The sequence below is a fragment of the Hylobates moloch genome, unplaced genomic scaffold, assembly GCF_009828535.3.
Source record: "Hylobates moloch isolate HMO894 unplaced genomic scaffold, HMol_V3 SCAFFOLD_1, whole genome shotgun sequence".
Taxonomy (NCBI): Eukaryota; Metazoa; Chordata; class Mammalia; order Primates; family Hylobatidae; genus Hylobates; species Hylobates moloch.
In genome coordinates, this window is record NW_026652276.1 from 238,443,825 (window position 1) to 238,463,706 (window position 19,882).

At 50.6% G+C, this 19,882-nt stretch overlaps 1 protein-coding gene across 3 annotated transcripts in view; it reads right to left on the reverse strand.

The window, feature by feature from the left end:
* Positions 1-19,882, reverse strand: part of PTPRN2 (protein tyrosine phosphatase receptor type N2) — a 901,057-nt gene that overhangs the window by 471,744 nt on the left and 409,431 nt on the right. For 2 of the 3 annotated variants that reach the window (XM_032753238.2, XM_032753237.2), the window contains one exon: positions 1,510-1,596. The exons of the other annotated variant lie outside the window; for it this stretch is intronic. In XM_032753238.2, coding sequence (XP_032609129.1) covers positions 1,510-1,596 — 87 coding nt within the window. The remainder of the gene's footprint in view (positions 1-1,509; positions 1,597-19,882) is intronic. 3 annotated transcript variants of the gene reach the window in all.

Below are 19,882 nucleotides of genomic sequence, written 5' to 3' on the forward strand. Positions count from 1 at the left end.
AGGCTGGCTGGGGTGCTTCTCATGCATGTCCCCTAGTGCCCTCCATGCTAATGACCCATACACTCTTCTGTCTTTTCCTAATAAATGGCAGAATTGAGGCAGGGCCCATGTGTCTCAAAGGGGATGCCCAGCTCCCGGTGTGAGGCCAGGTTGCCGCAGGTGCCCAGTGAGCATCTGCTGTGAGGAGCCACTGAGTGAACGAAGTCACCCCTGTGTGAAGGGGCCAGTGAGTGAATGACGTCACCCCTGTGTGAGGGAGCCAGTGAGTGAATGACGTCACCCCTGTGTGAGGGAGCCAGTGAGTGAATCACGTCATCCTGTGTGAAGGAAACAGTGAGTGATTGATGTCAACCCTGTGTGAAGAGTCAGTGAGTGAACAAGGTCACCCCTGTGTGAAGGAGCCAGTGAGTGAATTTCGTCACCCCTGTGTGAAAGGCCCAGTGAGTGAATGACGTCATCTGTGTGAAGAGTCAGTGAGTGAATGACGTCACCCCTGTGTGAGGGAGCCAGTAGGTGAATGATGTCACCCCCATGTGAAGGGGCCAGTGAGTGAATGATGTCACCCCTGTGTGAGGGAGCCAGTAGGTGAATGATGTCACCCCTGTGTGATGGGTCAGTGAGTGAATGACGTCACCCCTGTGTGATGGGTCAGTGAGTGAATGACGTCACCCCTGTGTGATGAGTCAGTGAGTGAATGACGTCACCCCTATGTAAAGGGGCCAGTGAGTGAACAACACGTGTAGGCAGGCACCCCTTGGCCCACAGGCAGGTGGGCACACAGCCCGGGCCGGCCTCTCATCTCAGGTCCTCCGTGGACGTCACTCTACCCTCCCTCTTCTCTCTGACCTTCTCTCCACACCCAGCTGTGCCCTGTGGGAGCTCCCGCAGGTTCTGCACTCAGCCATCTCTGCTCCAAGCTTCACACATGCACACATGGTCCCTCAAGCAGTTGTCGTGAGACAGGAAAGAGGCTGCCCCTGTGTGTACTCACATGCCAGCCCTGCATGCCTCATGCCCACAACTCTCTAAACCAGGTCACGCTGAGACCAGGGCCACACCTGCCATGGGAGCTGCAGAGACTTGGGATCCAAAGCCAGGTCTCCGAAGGGCAGTGCGTTTTCCTGACAGCCAGGGACACGGCCGTGCCCACAGCAGGTGCTCATGAATGCTGCCGCAGCGTTCTCTGTGGTGGGCCCTCCACAGGCTCCCACGCATTGGCATAGGGCGTGTGCAGAATGTTCTAGAGCCTCGGGTGGTTCCAGCACCACAGGTTTGACACTTGGCTGCAGCGACACTGTCCTTCAGGAGATTTTCATCCTTCCCCTTAAACACTGGTTTCCACTGCCTCTAAATAACTTACCAAAGCTGCTGAAATCACCTTTTCCCTTCTCTAAACAGGTTCCCTCGTGTAATTAACAAGAGCCACGGGCTCGCAGCTCCTTCCCTCCAACCCAGTCTCTGTGACCAAGCAACAGGAGCCAAACGGGAACCCCAGGGCCCTGTACTTACTCCAGGTCAGTGAACGCGCTGCTGGGCATCTGCAGGAGGCGGGCGACGTCCTCCACCAGCCGCCTTCCTTCCTCGGGGCGCAGGGGGCTGCGGATGACAGCAGGGATGGGGAGCAGTCACCACAGAGCCAGCAGTCCTGGAGAACTAAAGCCCCGTGGCCCCACAGCCCCGCTCCCTGGTCCCCACACACACACACCCTGCTCTCCTGGCCTGGGGTCAGCTGCCCCCTCAGGCACGAGGAGTCACCTGAGTTTCCAGCAACAAGACAAACACTGCAGTGTGGACGGGGCTGTGGGAAGTGCAAGTGGCCCACCATGTGGAGACTGGCTCCTCTCAGCCTTCAGTAAAAATACAATAAAGGGGAGAAGGGAGAAGGGACGGGCAGGTGCGGCGGATGCTGGGACTCTGACTGCAGATGGGGCAGATCCATGGAGAAAGCACCTGTTTTTAATGGGCTCATTTCTGATGTGAACCAGGCCCCAATGAGGGGCAATTTAACTACCCAATGGAAGTGTGAGCGTGGAAACCAGGCAGCCAGCCCACCGGCAGCAACTCAGGGCAGGGGGCGGGGCCACTCCCGGAAGGCACTGTGGCCGCAGACTCCCCAGAAGGCCACCTGGCTGGGGACCTGTTCCCTCAAGAGGCAAGAACCGTCGCCAGGGCGGTTTGCAGCTTGATGACTCGTCCTGAAGGCCAGCATTCAGGTTGAAAGTCACAAGTTGCCTGTGAAATCCTGTTAGTACCACTTTAATAGAGTATTAAGTTACACTGTTATGTAAAAGCATGTTGTATCGCAAAGGCTTTCACCCCAGCGGACCGAAATGTCTGCATTCCTCATCCAGTGAGCATGCAGGATGCCAGCAGGGCGCCAGGAGCTGCTTCCAAATGCGGCAATGAACAGCAAGACCAGCCCTGCCCTTGAGGGGTTCACATTCTAGAGATGCGGGCAAATAGAAATCGATCGTGCTATGATGGGTTGAATTATGTCACCTAAAAATTCATATGTTGAAATCCTAAAACCCAAATAATGTGAACTAATTTGGAAATAGGGCTATCATAGATTTAGTTAAGATGGGGTCAATAGGGTGAACCCTAAGCCAATATCACTGGTGTCCATATAAAAGGCGGGTTTGGACTCAGAGACACACACACAGTGCAGGGTGTTGTGAAGGCATGGGGAGAAACCCCCCACAAGCTGAGGTTGTCTCAGACCAGTGGCAGCAGGGGCGAGGCCAGGAGCAGACCCTCCTCAGCCTCAGGGGAACCAGCCCTGCCTACACCTGGGTCTTGGACTTCTAGCCTCCGGGACAGGGAGACGATGGATTTCCCACTTTGGAAGTGTGTGCCAGCAGCCCAGGCAGACTAGCTCCTGTCTGCTGACAACAAGTTCTCTAGAGGAGACAGCTGGGTAGAGAAGCGGCGTGCAGGGCTGTGGAGGGAAGGGCAGAGAGGAGAGACCGTCTTGTAAAGTGGGCTGTAGGAGGCCTCTCCAGTGGGGCCCTGTTTGAACAGAGGCGAGGGAGCTGGAAACAGGGTATCGGACAGTGAGCAGAGAAGGCAAGGGGGCCGTGGTGCCCCATGGTGAGGAGGTGAAGTCACAGAGCAGCTGGGTGGACGTGGCCTGGAGACGAGTGCAGGAGGCCGTCAGCTGGGGCAGGGGCCCAAGCAGGCCACCACGGCTGTCCAGTGCGGAGCCTGAGAATCTGGAGAGACATCTGAGGCCGTGCTGGTGGAGTCCACTGGCGCTGGGAGAACACAAGATGGGCAGAAGCCCCAGGAAGGCCCAGCTGGGAGTGGTGCTGACAGAGTCAGGAGTTTACGTGCTGCACACCTGGACATGGAGACCTCAGCAAGGCGTCCAGGCTGGGTGCTGAGGGGTGACGTGTCTGTGAGTGCAGAGGTCAAAGGCCCCAGCGGGGCATCTAGGCTGGGGGCTGAGAGCAGCACATCCATGTGTGCAGAGGTCAGAGGCCCCAGCAGGGCGTCCAGGCTGGGTGCTGAGGGGCGATGTGTCTGTGAGTGCAGAGGATGTGTCTGTGAGTGCAGAGGTCAGGGGCACCAGCGGGGCGTCCAGGCTGGGTGCTGGGGGCAGTGCATCATGTGCATCATGAATGCCGAGGCTGGGGAGTTGTGTGGCCAGAGATGTTCACTGGGAGTCGGCCTCAGGAGGGTGACTAAATCTGGAGCATCTAAGACAGAGCCTTGCCCCCCAGCATTGAGGGGAATGAGGGGAACTGGCAAAAGAGAATGAAAAGGACTGTGACAGAGGCAAACAGCGAGCTGGCAAGAGTTCCAAGAAGGAGAAGGGCCGGGCCTCAGATTGGTCCAGAGAGATGAGGATGGCGAGCTGAGGCGGAGCTTAGTGCGTCATGGTGGCTGTGGGCGGAGCTCACAGGAGCTCTTCTGCAAGGCTGTAGGGACCCACAGCCTGTTCCGCATTGGAGGGATGGAGAGTAGGAAAGGAGAGATGGGGCCAACACTGTAAGAGCCACCCAGGGTTCTGGGGGCAAGAGAGGCGGTTTCTGTTAAGCTGGAAGACGTACTAGGACGCTAGCATAGGGATAGGAGTGACAAGATGAGGTGCCGGATGTAGGGCATGGCTGTGTGTGCCCAGAGAAGGCAGAGGCCTTTGGCAGGAGTAGGACAGTGGTAACAGAACTGGCACCAGGACTGGAGACCCCAGACATTCTCTACCTATGGCTTACACTCAGGGACCCCTTGGGGAGAGGACCCCAGCAGGGCCTGCAGATTCAGACTCATGAGTGGGCACATGCAGTGACTAGTCTAGCCTCAGAGCGCAGCTGCACTAGCTGGAGAGAGAGGGTAGTTACTGGGGGTTATGAATCCTTCCTGGGGACAGAGAGACGCATTGAGATGGATTCTCATGGGCCTCGCACCCTGCAACGAGAAAGCCGTCTGATGGTGTCGACACTACAAGCTGTTGTGGCCACCAGGGACACAGCCTACCATCCTTGGCCGTGATCTCGAGGCATGTAGCAATCCGGGACCAGCTGGGACACAGGCCACTTTCCACTCAGGGAGGAGCCACATCTGGGCTCAGGGGCTGAGCGTGTCCCAAAAGCCCAGTACTTCCAGGGAGGTCAGTGGCCCCTACATCTGAGTACCCCTCAGAGCCACCTGGGGAGGGCGTCCAGGCCCATGCCTGTCCTGCCCAGCCAGTGTGGCTGGAACTGGAGCCCAGGACAGTGTATTTAAAATCAAAACACAAAACCAAAAAAAAACTCTCTGTAGGCGAAGGTGACAGCTGGTCCAGTTTGGGAGCCCTGGTTACAGCAGTGGAAAGATGAGGGTGCACCCATGTACCACAGGCCTTCTCTGCCTAGTCCGGGGCTCTAGGACCTTAGTGGGCCAAGGACTCATCAGGAATACAGATGCCCCAGCCACCCCCCAGCATTTCGGAGTCAGCAGGCCACAGATCAGGCCTGGGAATCTGCGTTTCTCACGGGCTCCCGCTGGTGCTGACACTGTTGTTCAGGCATCTGCTTTGAGAACCCTTGGCCAAACTCCAACACCATAAAACCACCAACAAAGCCACATGACTTTCAACCCTAGGCTAACGTAGGTCGCTCAGCTTCAGGCCATCTACACATCAGTTGGGAGGGACGTAGAAGACGTGCTGTGGGAATGTTCAGCTCTTCATCTAACAAATATTTCCTGAGCACTTGTGGTACCAGGCTGAGCTAGGAGCTATGGAAATGGAGATGACAGCGGAGGAGGAGCCTGCGGCCCCAGGCAGCCTCCAATCTGGCAGGAGCAATGGTAAAGAATGTGCATTAAAAAAACCCATGGAAAACCCCAGGGAAAACAGAAGCCACTGGCCAGGGCCCTGGGGCCTACATGGGAGCCTGGTCCAGGTTGGGGTAGGTGAGCCCCAGAAGGGTCCCCAAGAACTATCACAGGGCTGAGAGAATCGATCGTGTTACTAGTCTAAGGCATGGAGCGCGAGAGGCAGGCACAGGGATGGAAACAGCAAGCAAATGCCCTCGGGTAGCACAGTCACTTGGAGAACTTGAGAGAAGGGGCAGGGGAGGCACGGATGGCTAGTAGGAAGGGGGCCCAAATATAACGGCGAGCTATCAACAGGGCCTAAGTAAGGGCACTGTCCCACTCTTCTGGTCCCAGCTACTCAGAAGGCTGAGAAGCCAAGATCACCGGAGCCCAGGAGCTCAAGGCTGCAATGAGCTATGATTACACCTGTGAAATATCCACTGCACCCCAGCCTGGGTGAAAGAGCAAGACCCCATATCCAAAATAACAACAACAACAACAACAACAACAACAAAAGTTCACTCCCCTGGATAAAGAACAGGTTGGAGACCAGAGGAGACACAAGGGGAACAGCTGGTGGCCTCCAGATTGTCTCAATGAGACATGGGCTCAAGCAGCATGGATCGTGGTAATGGTGACTCAAGTGAACATGGTCATAGACTGCGATGTGTCAGCAGGTAAGGTGTTCAGAACTGTGAGTGAGAAAGGTGGGCTCTGCAGGGTAGAAGGGATAGCAGAGCAGATGCTGTTTTCTGAAGCAGGCTGCTATGAACTAATTGTGACCCCTAAAATATGTATGTTCCAATCTTTAGCCCCAAAGTGAAGGTGTGAGGAGGAGGGGCCTATGGGAGGTGGTCAGGTCATGAGGGTGGAGTCTCCTAATGAGATCAGTGCCCTCTACAAGAGGCTCTGTAGATCTTTTTCCTTCATGTTGAGAAAATGCCATCTGCAACCCAGAAGTGTGCCTCCACCAAGAACCCAAAATCTACTGGCATCTGGATTCCCTAGAACTGTGAGGAAGAAACTCCTATTGCTTCTAAGCTGCCCCATCCATGGTGCTTTGTTATAGCACTGCAAGTGGACTCAGGACAGCCCCAGGACAGAGGAAAGATCCTGAGGTCAGCATCAAACACACTGAGTCTGTGTTGCCTTCAAGGCATCAGGTGAAGATATGACAAGACTGGGTGGGCCCTGAACTGTCTGCACTGAGCCCATCCCTCACACTCCACCCTGTGCCACCCTCAGATGGAAGAGGGAAGGAGCCTGGTTCGCTCAGGTGAGTAACTGGGACCTTGAGTTTTATAAGACAGGCCCAGTCTGCACACCCTGCATGGAGCAGTGGAATGAGGACCTCACCCACGTGGGGTAGGCTTTGGCTACTGCACCATGCATCTCTCCCTGCACATGGGCACAAGTACTCACTCCACGAGTAGATTCTACCTTGGCATTAACTGCATGAATGAATGAACACAAAAATGTCAAAAACATCAAAAAATCCAACACTTTTTAAATCATTAAAATGTAAACTATTAAATGAACCCCACTCAATTTATAAAATTTCTGTAAAACTAAAGCACAAATGAGTTTTGGGAAGATGGTGAGTATGAAACACCAGGAATCTGTCTCCCACCTGACAACATTGTGCTAGTAGGATCTGTCTGATGTAACTGATCTTTGAACTCTGAAGCCTAATGAAGGCCTCTGACTTCTAGTGGAAGGTCCGGATACACCTTGCAGTCAATGTCAGCTTTCATCACAGTAGGAGCTACCGCTACCTCACCTTCAGCCCTGTGGCAGGCAGCAGTGCACATGTTCCTGGAGCAGCCTGCACACACTGGCAGGAGCCAGAACAGGAAATACAGATGTTGTCCTTCAAATATTGGGAATCTGTAATCTCACTGCTGATTGCTGCTTCTCATCACAGAGGTGCAGGAAAGGAGGAGGGCACCACTGTTTGGCCACCTCCTCATTGTTGTTGCTCCTCCCCCTCTGGCCAAAATGACTTACAGGGGATTTAAAATGCTAATACTCATTTTTCCCACCTTCATTTTTCTCTTTTTCTGCTTTTGGGAGCCAGAAATTAAAGACCAGAATATTCAAAAGTAACTGAATATACAGGGAAAATTAGAAAGTCATCACACATGCTCAGGGAAAGGCTCAGACAAGACCACAAGTTTACACCTCAGGCTGATCCTTGGCACAGAGACAGCCTACAACAAATTGAAAAGAAAGATAAACAAAAAATAACAAACCTATGGAGAGACAATCTGATTTCCAGAGTTAGATTAAAATTTCTAGTTTTCAACAAAAAATTGCAATAAACAAGAAACAACGAAACAAGAAATTACAGCCTATTCAAAGGGAAAAGGTAAGTCAACAATAATTGTCTCTAAAAAAAAGACCTGATGGCAGATGTACTAGGCAAAGACTTTAAAACAATTGTCATAAAAATGCTTAAAGAACTAAAGAAAGATGTAAAGAAAGTCAGAAAAATTATGTATGAAAAATGAAAATGTCAAAGAGAAAACCTAAAATATAAAAGAAATTCTGAAGCTCAAAATACAATAGCTGAAATTAAAAAGTTCACTAGAGAGATTCAAAGGCAGATCTGAGCAAGAAAAATAAAGAATCAGTGAACTTGAAGATAGGACAATGGAAATTATTGAGTCTAAGAAATAAAAAAAGATTGAAGAAAAGTAACAAAACCTTATGGGACATGTGGGACACCACCAAGAGAACCAGTATATGAATTGTGAGAGGAAATTGTGCCCAAAAGAAAAAAAAGAGATAAAGGGGCAGAGAAAATACTTGAAGAACAATACCTGAAAACTTTCCAAGTTTGATGAAAGATATGGATATAAGCATCCAAGAAGCTCAGTGAACTCCATGTAAAATTAACTCAGAGACACATTTTAACTAAATTGTTAAAAGACAAGGACAAACAGAGAATTCTCCTCTTACATTTGAAAGCAGCAAGAAAGAAGCGGTTCATCACACACCAGGGTTTCCAAATAATATTATCACCAGAAACTTTGCAGAACAGAAAGCAGTGAACCAATATATTCCAAGTGTTACAGGAAAAAAAAAAAAAACCTGTCAACCAAGAATCCTACATCCAACAAAATTGCACTTCAAAAGTGAAGAAGAAATTAAGACATTCTTAGTTAAACCAAAGCTGAGGGAGTTTGTTATTACTAGACCTGCCCTGCAAGAAATATTCCAAGGAGTCCTGCAGGATGAAATGAAAGGACACTGGACAATAACTCAAAGCCATATAAAAATTAAAATCTCAATAAAGGCAAATATATGGTGAATTATAAAAGATAGTATTATTGTAACAGTGGTTTGTAACTCCTTTTAGTTCTCTATATGATTTAAGAGACTAGTATATATCTTAAAAACAATTACTAGTTAAAACTAGTATTATCACTTTGGTTTGTAACTCCACATTTTGTTTTCTACATAATTTAAGGAACGAATAAATTTTAAACAATTATTAGTTTATATCCTGGGACATACAATGTATAAGGATGCAATTTTGTGATATCAATAGCCAAAAAAGGTGGGTAAATAGCATAAAGGAGCATAATTTTTGTATGTTATTGAAGTCAAGCTAGTATAAATTCAAGTTAGTGTTGTAATTTTCAGATGTTAAATCTAATCCTCTATGATAAACACAAAGAAAATAGCTATATAATATGTACAAAAAGAAGAAAGGAATTTAAGCATTTAATTTTTAAAAATCTACTAAGCACAAAAGAAGATAGTAATGCAGAAAATGAGTGGCAAAAAATCCATAATGCACATAGAAAACAAATATTAAAATGACAGAAGTCCCTCCTCATCATTAATTACTTTAAATGTAAATAGATTAAACTCTCCAATCAAAAGACAGAGATTAGCAAAATATGATATTCCACAGATCTTTTAAGGACTATTTCTATAGTACACAACAAGGGATATCTATTTGCATTAACTATAAGCATAAACATGACAGTCTTTGTTTTCAAGCATGTCAATAATGTCTACTTTTTTTGTTGCCCAGGCTGGAGTGCAGTGGCATGATTGTTGCTCACTGCAGCCTCGACCTTTCCAGGCTCAGGTGATCCTCCCACCTCAGCCTTCACATTCGCTGACACTACAAGTTCATGCCAGCATGTCTTGCTAACTTTTCTATTTTTTGTAGAGATGGAGTTTTGCCATGTTGCCTAGGCTGGTCTCAAGCTCCTAGGCTCAAGAAATCCACCACCTTCGTCTCCCAAAGTAGTGAAATTATAGGCATCAGCCACCACACCTGGCCAATGTCTTCTTTTAATGTAAGAGATAGCACTGTAAGTGTATCATTGCTACATTTTTAGTTTAACGTAAAATTTTCCATTCTGACTATTAAAGGAAAGTAAAATATTTACATCACTATTTAAGAAACCTCATAATGTACCTAAAGTGTATAGAGTACTCTTAAAACTCAACAACAGAAATACAAACAATACCATTTAAAAATGGGCAAAAGACTTGAATAGACATTTTCCTCTGAAGAAAATATACAAATGGCCAAAAGCACATGAAAAGATGCTCAACATCACTAATCATCAGGAAAACACAAATCAAAACTACAAGGTCATACCACCTCATACCTATCAGGATGGCCACTATAAGAAGAAAAAAAAACCCAGGAAATAATAAATGTTGGCAAAGATGTGGCTAAATTGGAACTCCTGTGCCTTGTTGATAAGAATGTAATATAGTATATCAAGTGTGGAAGAGTATGGAGGCTCCTCAAAAAAAGGAAAAATAGAATTGCACTTTGATGGAGTAACTCCACTCCTTGGTATCTACAGTAGTCCCCCATTAGCTGCAGTTTGTTTTCTGTGGTTTTAGGTACCTGAGGTACAGTACGAGAAGATATTTGAAAGAGGGAGAGAGAGAGAGAGACCACATTTACACAACTTCTATTACAGTAAATTGTTACAATTGTTCTATTTTATCATTACTGTTGTTAATCTCATACTCTAATTTACCCAAAAGAATTGAAAACAGGGTCTCAAAGAGACGTTAGTGCCTCACATTCACAGCAGCATTATTCTCAATCACTAAAGCATGGGGGCAACTGAAGGGCCTAGTGATGGACAAATGGAGGAGCAAAGTGTGGCCTGCACCAAAAGTAGAATATTATTCAGCCCTGAACAGGAAGAAATTCAGACACATGCGACAACAGGGATGAACCCTGAAACACGATGCTAACTGAAATAACCTGGGCATAAAAGGACAAATTCGGTCTGTCTACCCATGTGAGGTTCCTAGAATCCTCAAATTCAGAGAGACAGAGAGTAGAGTGAAGGGTGCCAGGGGCTGGGGTAGGGTAGTGTTTAATGGGGATGAAACTTCAGTTTTACAGGATGAAAAGAGCTCTGGGGATGGACAGTGGTGATGGTTGCACAATAGCGCAAATGTTAAAGCTACTGAATTCTATGCTTAAACATGGGTAAGAGTGAGTGTACGGGTGGATGGATGAGCAGAAAATGACTACGGGAGTGTCACCCCTAAAAATCAGTAAATTTTATGTTATCTGTATGTTAACACAATACAAGAAATTGGGAAGATGAAACAAGGCGATTAGTATAAAAGCACCATGACGTGTGGCTGCTCCCCACATCCAAGGCAGTGTACCAGCCTTCGTCCTATCTCTGCTTCAGCAGAACACTCCTCATGGCTCCCGGAGAAAGCTGAGCCAGGTTCCTGCCGGGTCCCTGGCAAAGCTCCTTTCTGCTCCCTGTCTCCAAGGAAAGCCTGTGGCGCATTCTTTAAAGTGGATTTTTCAAGGTCGCATTCTGTGTAATTTTACAATTGGGAAACAAGCCATTTTCCTTTAAAGAGTGGCTGCTGGAAGGGGAGGGGTCCCAGATGTCCTGTCTTTTCCTGTACATTTTGGATGTCTGCTCTAACCCAGGTCAGCCCCTGCCCCAAAACATCCTCCAGGGCCATCTGAACAGCTTGTGAAGCGCACTGGTGTCAGAAAAGGCCTGAATGGCCAGATGTTGGGCCAGAAGGGAGGCGACAGGGAAGGGAGCCAGGTAGGGGCTGCAAAGGCGAGCTCAGGCTGCAGCTGGACAGAGCAATGACCCACCACAGCTGGCTCAGCTCCACCCTGGCTGAGACCAGCCCAGGCTGCTGGGAACTTTAGCCTTGCATCCAACCAGCCTCCCTGCTCCAAGCCAAACCCTCCTGGCAGGCAAGTGCGATGCTTCCAGAAAAGCCCCTCCTTCCTTTCCTGCCATGCTTCCAGACGAGCCCTTCCTTTTTTTCCATGCGGCTGCAGGTTCCTTCCTCCCAGCTCCTGTATTCCCTGGCAGCCTGGGCCTTTCTCTCTGCCTGGGCCTGGCGGGGACTGCTCCAAAGGGCCAGCCTGCCTGCTCCCACCACTGACCTGCCTCACCTCAGCCCCCGGCACCCCAGCCTCCCTGGGCCTCCCCATCCTTGGAGCCATTAGGAAGAGGGCAGGTGCAGAAGGGCAGGTGGAAAAGGCTGGGACTGGCCACACCACTCCAATCAACGAAGACAGAAACTGCTGCTCTTCAGGCTTTCCCTAAAACCCCCTGTGTGCTTTGATCAGCACCACTCAGCTCATGACTTATTTTAAAAGGTCTCCACTACTTTCATATTTTAATCCTGCCTCCCCCTATAAACTGCAGACTCATTGAGGGCAGGAGCCACGTGTCATCTGAGTTTGTTTCTTCCAAGCCCACTGCCCACTGCGGAGCATAAGCCAGCTTCCCAATCAATGTTTGCTACCAAATTCCATGAGTCCCCTTTTCTAGCATGTTTCAAACCAAGGGGATGGTATGAGGACATGGGAGGGGCTCTACCACGAATCCTGGGCCCAACCCTCTGCCCTCCAAGCTCCAATATGGAAACCAACAGAAGCATCCACAAGACTCCTACAACACCCTGAACACAACGAGGAAATCCACAAGCCCAGAATGTGTTTGTGAACCCACTGCCTCCACAAGCCAACGTGTCCCCAGTTACACAAAGTGTACGGGACGTGCAGTCCACCACCTTCCTTCCTCAGCCTGGCAAGGGTGACAGTGCCGGCCGGGTGGGCAAGGGCGTCACAGCTCTTCTGTAAAGCAGAAGAGTGGTGGCTCCATTCTGTAAAGCAGACAAACAAGATGGGGCTGACTGCTCACAATGAGTGCACAGCCATTTCTATTTCATCTTTAAAGGCACAGCCATCATCTGTCATTCCGAGGCCTCAACTTCCTTAGAAAGCAGTTGGACGTCATCCTGAAAATGAGTGGGAGGATCCAGCAGGTGCGATGTGCTGTGTCTGCATGTGGCGGCTTCCACCCTCAATACCTGGACACTAACATTGCTGTGGAAGAGAAACAGGCATGAGCACTCCGTCAGGGTCAGAGCTGGGAGTGCCTGTGAGGGCAGTGGGAAGGACTTTCAAAGCTAAAGATGGCGTCTCCTCTCTCTAGAGCGTTTCAGTTCTGAAGGGCAGTGGCACATTTGTGACGTCTCTAAGCTCAACCAAGTTGGACAAGCCTCTTCCTATGGATCTACTGAATCAGCCACATGGGAGGCCCTAAGGCCTCGGCAAGCACTCGCTGGAGGGAGGCTCGGAGTGAGAAGTGACAGTGTCCGCCTTCCACAGTGTCCTCTCAGCCCCGGCACAGCACTGGGGCTTCCGTGTGGCATCCACATCACCCTGAAATGAGTGCACAGGTGGATGGATGAGCAGAAAATGACTACGGGAGTGTCACCCCTAAAAATCAGACTAGTGAAAAGTACGTAGGGGTTGGAAATATAAAGAGTAGTAAAAACTCTGGGAAGCTCCTGTGCTGGATGCCACACTGAGGCCCCACACAGCGGTGGGATCTGGCGTTCAGCAGACCCCTGAGGAACACATTATTATCAGCCCCATTTTAAAGAGAAACCGAGGCTAGAGAAACTGAAGTCATTGCCCAAGATTACACTACTAGGAAACTCCCAGGAGACAAGCTCAAACACAACAGGTTATCATTCAGGCCATGTTCCAGCATAGTTGCCCAGCGAGGTGGGGTGAGCCCGGGGACCTGTTGCGACCCACACTCGTTCTTAACAAAACTGAAGGAAGCCTACATGAAACTTCTCCATGTCTCATTTTGGCAACCTCATTATTGCCTCTTCCTTGCGGGCCAGATGAAATCAAGCCGAGAACGGGACCCGTCATGCCCGACCCTCCTGCTGACCATGCTCTGTGCTTCTGCAGCTTCACCGGCCTGATCTGGCACATTTTACTATTTATTGGAAAACCCACCAGGAGCTAGGGAGCCAAATGTGAAGAGAAAATGAGTCAACTTTGATATAAACTCTTTTGATAAGACAATACTCAAAACCAATAGATAAACGAGGTTTCTTGGGATCAACCAAGTATTCTAGTTATCGCTGTTCATCATTAAAACAAGTCATGAAATTTATTCTATTTAAATCATCTTATAAAGTAGTTAAAATGTTTCTAGCCCACAGGAAGCTCTCCCATGCAGAGGAGCAACGCTTCGAGGGTGGCAAACCACAGCGGGCTGGGGAGGTGCCGTGACCAACGCCGTGGTGACTGACAGGTGCCACAGTATCCTACAGACACCACGGTGACCAACTCCAAAAGGTGACCGACGCCATGTCTGTCTCCACCCTGGATCCCCTGCACGCCCACTCTCTTCCTGCAGGAGTCTAACGTCAGGGTCTGGGAGAAGGAGGTTTTGATACTTTGTGCACCCAAACTGAACCTTCCTCCTGCAGACTGCCATGCAGCCCCAGGGCTCATGTGCCGCACCCACGCCAACAACCCTGGACCACTCCTAGTGGGGCTGTCCACACCATCAACAATTCCAGGCAGAAAATCAATAGAGGAAAACCACTGTATTCTGACAACTTATTTTTTGGCATAAGGATGAGACTGTACTGCTCATGATAAACACTTTTTAAATATCAGCAGCTAACTAAAGATCTAGGTACGGAAGGTCTATATAGCATCACCTTTAAAAAGTGTGCCAAGTAGGATCGGGAAGTGCCTCCAATAGAAGCCGTGAACCCGTGCTGACCCAGGCGGAGCTGGTTCTCTAATCTGATTCGACCTCAGATCCCGTGCCGACCCAGGTGGAACGGGCTTTCTAATCTGATTGGACCTCAGATCCTGTGCCAACCCAGGTGGAATGGGCTAATCTGATTCGACCTCAGATCCCGTGCAGACCCAGGTGGAATGGACTCTCTAATCTGATTGGACCTCAGATCCCATGCTGACCCAGGTGGAATGGACTCTCTAATCTGATTGGACCTCAGATCCCGTGCTGACCCAGATGGAATGGACTCTCTAATCTGATTGGACCTCAGATCCCATGCTGACCCAGGTGGAATGGGCTCTCTAATCTGATTCAGCCTCAGATCCTGTGCTGACCCAGGTGGAATGGACTCTCTAATCTGATTGGACTGAAGCATGCTAAGCCAGCTTCCAGTAGGACAGAGAGCACTGGTGGTCTGCATGATGTGTAGAGAGATATGCAAAGTCTCTGCGTTTGATTCTCCCAATCTGCCACACAGAGAGGCATAACATCTAGCAGGCCTCTCTGGACTTTGAAGACAACACATTTCTCATTTGCGTGTGTTGCTCCAGCTGGTTTACTGAGCGGCCTGAAAAGCTGCTGGTTTTGAGCAGAGCCCGGAACGAGAGAAGGCTCTGCGGCAGCTCCAGGCTCTGTGCAGGCTGCTCTGCCTCCTGGGCCACATGACCCAGCAGATCCAAGGGTGCCTGAAAGGGCAGAGGCAGAGACGCATGCTGTGTGGAGCCTTTGGCAGGTTCCTCTCAAGGTGAACTGCAGCACAGGCCCTTAGGATGTTGGGGCAATGCCCTGCCATCCTTGTGGATAACGACTGCCTTTGAGAAACAGCTCTTGGCCCACTATGGGGCTTTAGTAGGGACTGAATGCTTAAACATGGACCACCAAGTTACCATGGGGACCTGAGTTTCCCATCATGAACTGAATGTTTTCTGACCCACCAAGCCAGAAAGTCGGGTGTGCACAGCAGCATTCCGTCATCAAATGGAAGTGGTACATGTCTGGGCCTAAGTAGGCCCTAAAGGCACAAGTTACATAAAGAAGTGCCGCTAATGCCGATGGTCCCCACTCCCGCTACGCTGCCTTCTCTTTCCCAGCCTGCACTTATAGTCTCCTGGGGAGTTCCCTAAAATCAGCTGACAGAGGAAGACCTGGGCCTGGTTTACAGGTGGTTCTGCATGATATGCAGGCCCCCACGTTAGTGGACAACTGCAGCACTACTGCCCCTTTCTGCAACATCCCTAAAAGGACAGCGGTGAAGGGAAATTCTCCGATGGGCAGAACTATGGGCCGTACATCTGGCGGTTTACTTTGCTTGGAAAGAGAAATAGCCAAATGTGTGATTATTACAAATTAATGGGCCATGGCCAATGGTTTGGCCAGATGCTCAGAGTCTTGAAGAAACATAAAGGAAAATTGGTTACAGAGAGACTTGGGAAAGAGGGGTGTGGACAGACCTCTCTGAATGGGAAGAAGGTATGAACAGGAAGCTGCCTCCCAGACAGGACAGGTGCAGAGCTGGGGCCTTCTGCCGGAGCCCAGCTGCCAGGGCAGAGGGAGGGCCTGGTGGAGTGTCCCCAAGATGCACCTGCAGAGCTGCTGGCCATCCTGGGCCACGCCGGGGCTGGGGTCTGTATCTCAGGAGCAGTGGAGTCACAGCCAGATTCCAACAGGAGAGGGTGACGGGGCCAGATTTGGTTTTGTCGAGTCCTCTTTGGGTTCAACGTGCACGGCGGGTGAGAAAGAAAGAGCTGCAATGCGGGTGCGCAAGAGAGAAGGCCCCGCAGCATGGAGGCGAGAGGCTCAGACGGCCTGGACCAGGGTGGGAGAAGGGAAGAAGGGAGAAGGAGAGACAGCATGGACGGAGCCATAGGAGGGGAGACAGCTGGCCATGGAGGGAGCCGGGTGGGGCACAGAGCCCATCGAGCTGCCGGGCTGGCGAGACATGGCTCAGGCCCAACCATGGCCGCCCCCCGGCCTCGAGTCCCTCCCATGGCCGCCCTCCCCACCTCGAGTCCCTCCCAGGGCCACCTCCCTGCCTGAAGTCCTTCCCATGGCCATCCCCCTGCCTCAAGTCCCTCCCACGGCCACCTCCCTGCCTCGAGTCCCTCCCAGGGCCGCCCCCTTGCCTCGCGTCCCTCCCATAGCCACCCTCCTGCCTCACGTACTTCCCACGGCCGCTCCCAGCAGGATGGGCCGGACTGTCGGGGATGCTGAGGTTTGGGAGAGTTTTTGTTTCCTTCTTCTTCCTCTTTTTCCTGCTCCGCCCCCATGCCACTCCTTCTCGCCTTCTTCTCTTCTAATGTATAAGCAACCATGAACATGTTTACCCATCGGGGCTATACCCCCACCCCACCTGAAATCTTCTTAAACGATAATAAATCCATCATGCTATTCTTTTAAGACCATAAAGCAAAGAGGAGCAAGTGACAAGGCAGGGTATGTCCGCCCTCAGGAGGGGCCTCTACAGAGGTGAGGACTGTGCTTTCTGAACAGGAAGTCACAACACAGCATGGAGGCTGAAGACCAGAACAGAACTCCTGAAATCTGCCCTGGCGCCAGAAACACAGAATCCGTCCTCAGCATCCTCAGGGTTTCCTTCACTCTAACAAGGAAGGATGAGCAGGAAGCATTAGTCCGGACCCCGGCTGCACCCCGTCCTGACGCCCTGCTGGTTCTCGTAGTGCGCACTTCTCACTGAACCCCTGAGGGGCTCCTGAGCCGTGAGGCCTCCTGGGCAGCCACTAGGATTGGAACTTCCTCTCCACCACACCAGCCCCCAGAGAGCGGGCAGCGGAACTTCCTCTCCACCACACCAGCCCCCAGGAGCACCAGCCCCCAGGAGAGCGGGCAGTGGTTCCTGAGCACTCGGTGGGTTTCACATTTCACATCTCACAGTGAGCCGAGGAAGGGGCTGGGGTGAACCTGCAGGGCCAGGGCACCCACTGAGGGTGACAGATGGAGAGACTGAAGCCCCCACCTCCTTCCAGACTGCTGGTTCCAAAGTTCCTCTCCCTGGCTGGTGGGTCCCTGCCTTCACTGGCCTCTCTGAATTCCACATTCCAACTGAACCCCCACACAGGTGAGTATGCAGCAGCCACTAACGGTGGCCCGGCACCATCTGCCATTTTGCTGCTTGCTTTCTCCGAGGTGCAAGAAAGTTTTGTCATAAGAAACACTTGAAGGAAGAAACATTTCAGCTGCAGCTGTCTCCCTTCGGAGCATTGGGAGGCATCGGAGAGGTCAACGCCGCCCCATGCCACTTTTTGCACATTCTTCCCTCAGCCAGCCTCCCCGCAAGACTCAGGGCTCCAACCTCTCCAGCTTCCCCTCGTGGAAATCCATCGGCCCCTCCTCTTTCAAGCAACACTGTGTTCTTCCCACTGCTGACAGAGGCTGCTTATCCGTGCACCTGTGCCCTGCCCTGTGTGCACCCTGCGTCCTCCTCTGCACGTGCCCTGCGTCCTCCTCTGCACCTGCCCTGGGCTCTGCTCCACCTGTGCCCCGTTCATCTCCCCACAGCCCAGGAGCCACACACTGCGGCTGCCACTCCAGAGACCAGGAAACCCAAGCACAGGGGCGTTTGCCACATTCCAGGTCTCGGGGCTGCCGTGGGACCCTGACCCTGGATGCCGGACTTCCGTGGGTCAAGGGCCCAGGCCACCTTCTCCAGCAGCACTGTGGCAGCCACCCCAGACTCAAGCCTCTGCCTCAGCTCTCATGTTTTCCTGACTACAGGTTTCATTTCCCCAAAATCCACCTCACTGGCTCAGCGTGGTCGTTCCACAGAATACATCCCAATCCAGCGGGGTCTGGGGTAGGCAGAGAGAGGCGTGTGTGTGTGAGCCGTGGTCTCTGAAGCTCTTGCCTCTGGATTTAGAAAGCAGGTTCCTCTTTGCTGAGAGGTAAGGGGCTCCCTCCTCTCTACACCTGGTGTCCGTCCTGTGATTCCTTCTGGAAACCTAACATGAAATCATTTTAAAGTTGTCCTTGGAGGACTGGGGCGGCTGTCCTGCCCTTCGTCCAGTCTTCAAGAATCCCTCTAGTTTGTAGAAAGGATAAAAATATAAATGGCAAAGGATTACTCTGTCCATCAGAAAATGTGAGAGAGAAAATCATGCCTGGAAAAGCCGAGCCCTACTGTCCTCCCATCTGAACTTCAGCACGAAGAGCATGTGGATGCTGAGGTGACACCGAGTTCTAAACCACATTTCTCTCCTTTCTGTGGGACAACCAAATACACAAAAGTCTCCCTTTTCTAAGAATGCCATCTGCGTCTTGGAAATTAATAGCTGATCTGTTAAGATTTAAGCTGAAATCTGGTGAAAACTTGCCCAAGAGAATCACAAATTATTAGTCTGATAATAGGGCAAAAACCTCAATCTCTTTGCAAGAAGAGAGGAGACCTCACCTAGTGCATCACACCTTGCCCAAGCAATACAAATTGCTGACAAAAAGCTGTGCTGTCTTCACCAGATAGCTTCCAACCAATTGAAGTCGCAAAGGAAAAGAAAAGAAGTCAGCCAAGATAACATGATGATTTTTTTTTCTTTAACCCACTGCTCGTAGGAGGTAAATATTCCAGTCCCAAAGGCATGGCCGGCAAACCCACTACAAGAAAATAAACTCTAATGCAAAGAAAAGCCCTAGCTTTTTTCTACTGGAAAGTCACAAGCACAGACAGGAAATGACCCGATGTGATAGGTCTCCTTCCCCAGAAAGTGCGAGACTGCTGCAGACAGGGGCCCTCCTGTCCTTCCCTCCAGGGTGAGCCCATGAGCAGCAATGGCACAGGATTGTCGGCTCTGAAGGTTCCCTAGCAAACCACACCGGCCTCCTACTCTCCGGGTGAACACCTCGGTGTCCATTTGGAAAGCTCTTAAAATGACCAGATCACGTGGTTCTCTGGGGCACTCTCCTACCCCGGGGGAGGGATGGGTGGCCATTCCCCTGCAAGGGTGGCTCAAGTCCCCAGGACACCTGCAAGGAACCATGCAGTGTCCACGAACACAACATGGGGGCCTTTGGGAGAAAAGAGGGCTCCAGCACAGAGTGAGGAGACACAGGCAACCAAACACACACACAACATACTGCACACCACACCTACAACACACACCACACCATGCAACACACTACATGCCACACACACCACATATACAAGACACTGTGCACCATGCACACACACCACACATACAACACACACCATGCCACACACCACACACTACACACCACACACAACACATAAACCACACAACACACCACACACTACACACATACAACACACAACCCACACTACACACCACAAACACATACCATGCCACACACTACATACCACACACAACACATAAACCACACAGCACACCACATACATACCACACATACAACACACACCACGTCACACAGTACACACCACACAGCACACCACACACTACACACATACAACAGACACCACACACTACACACCACGCACATACAACATACCACACACA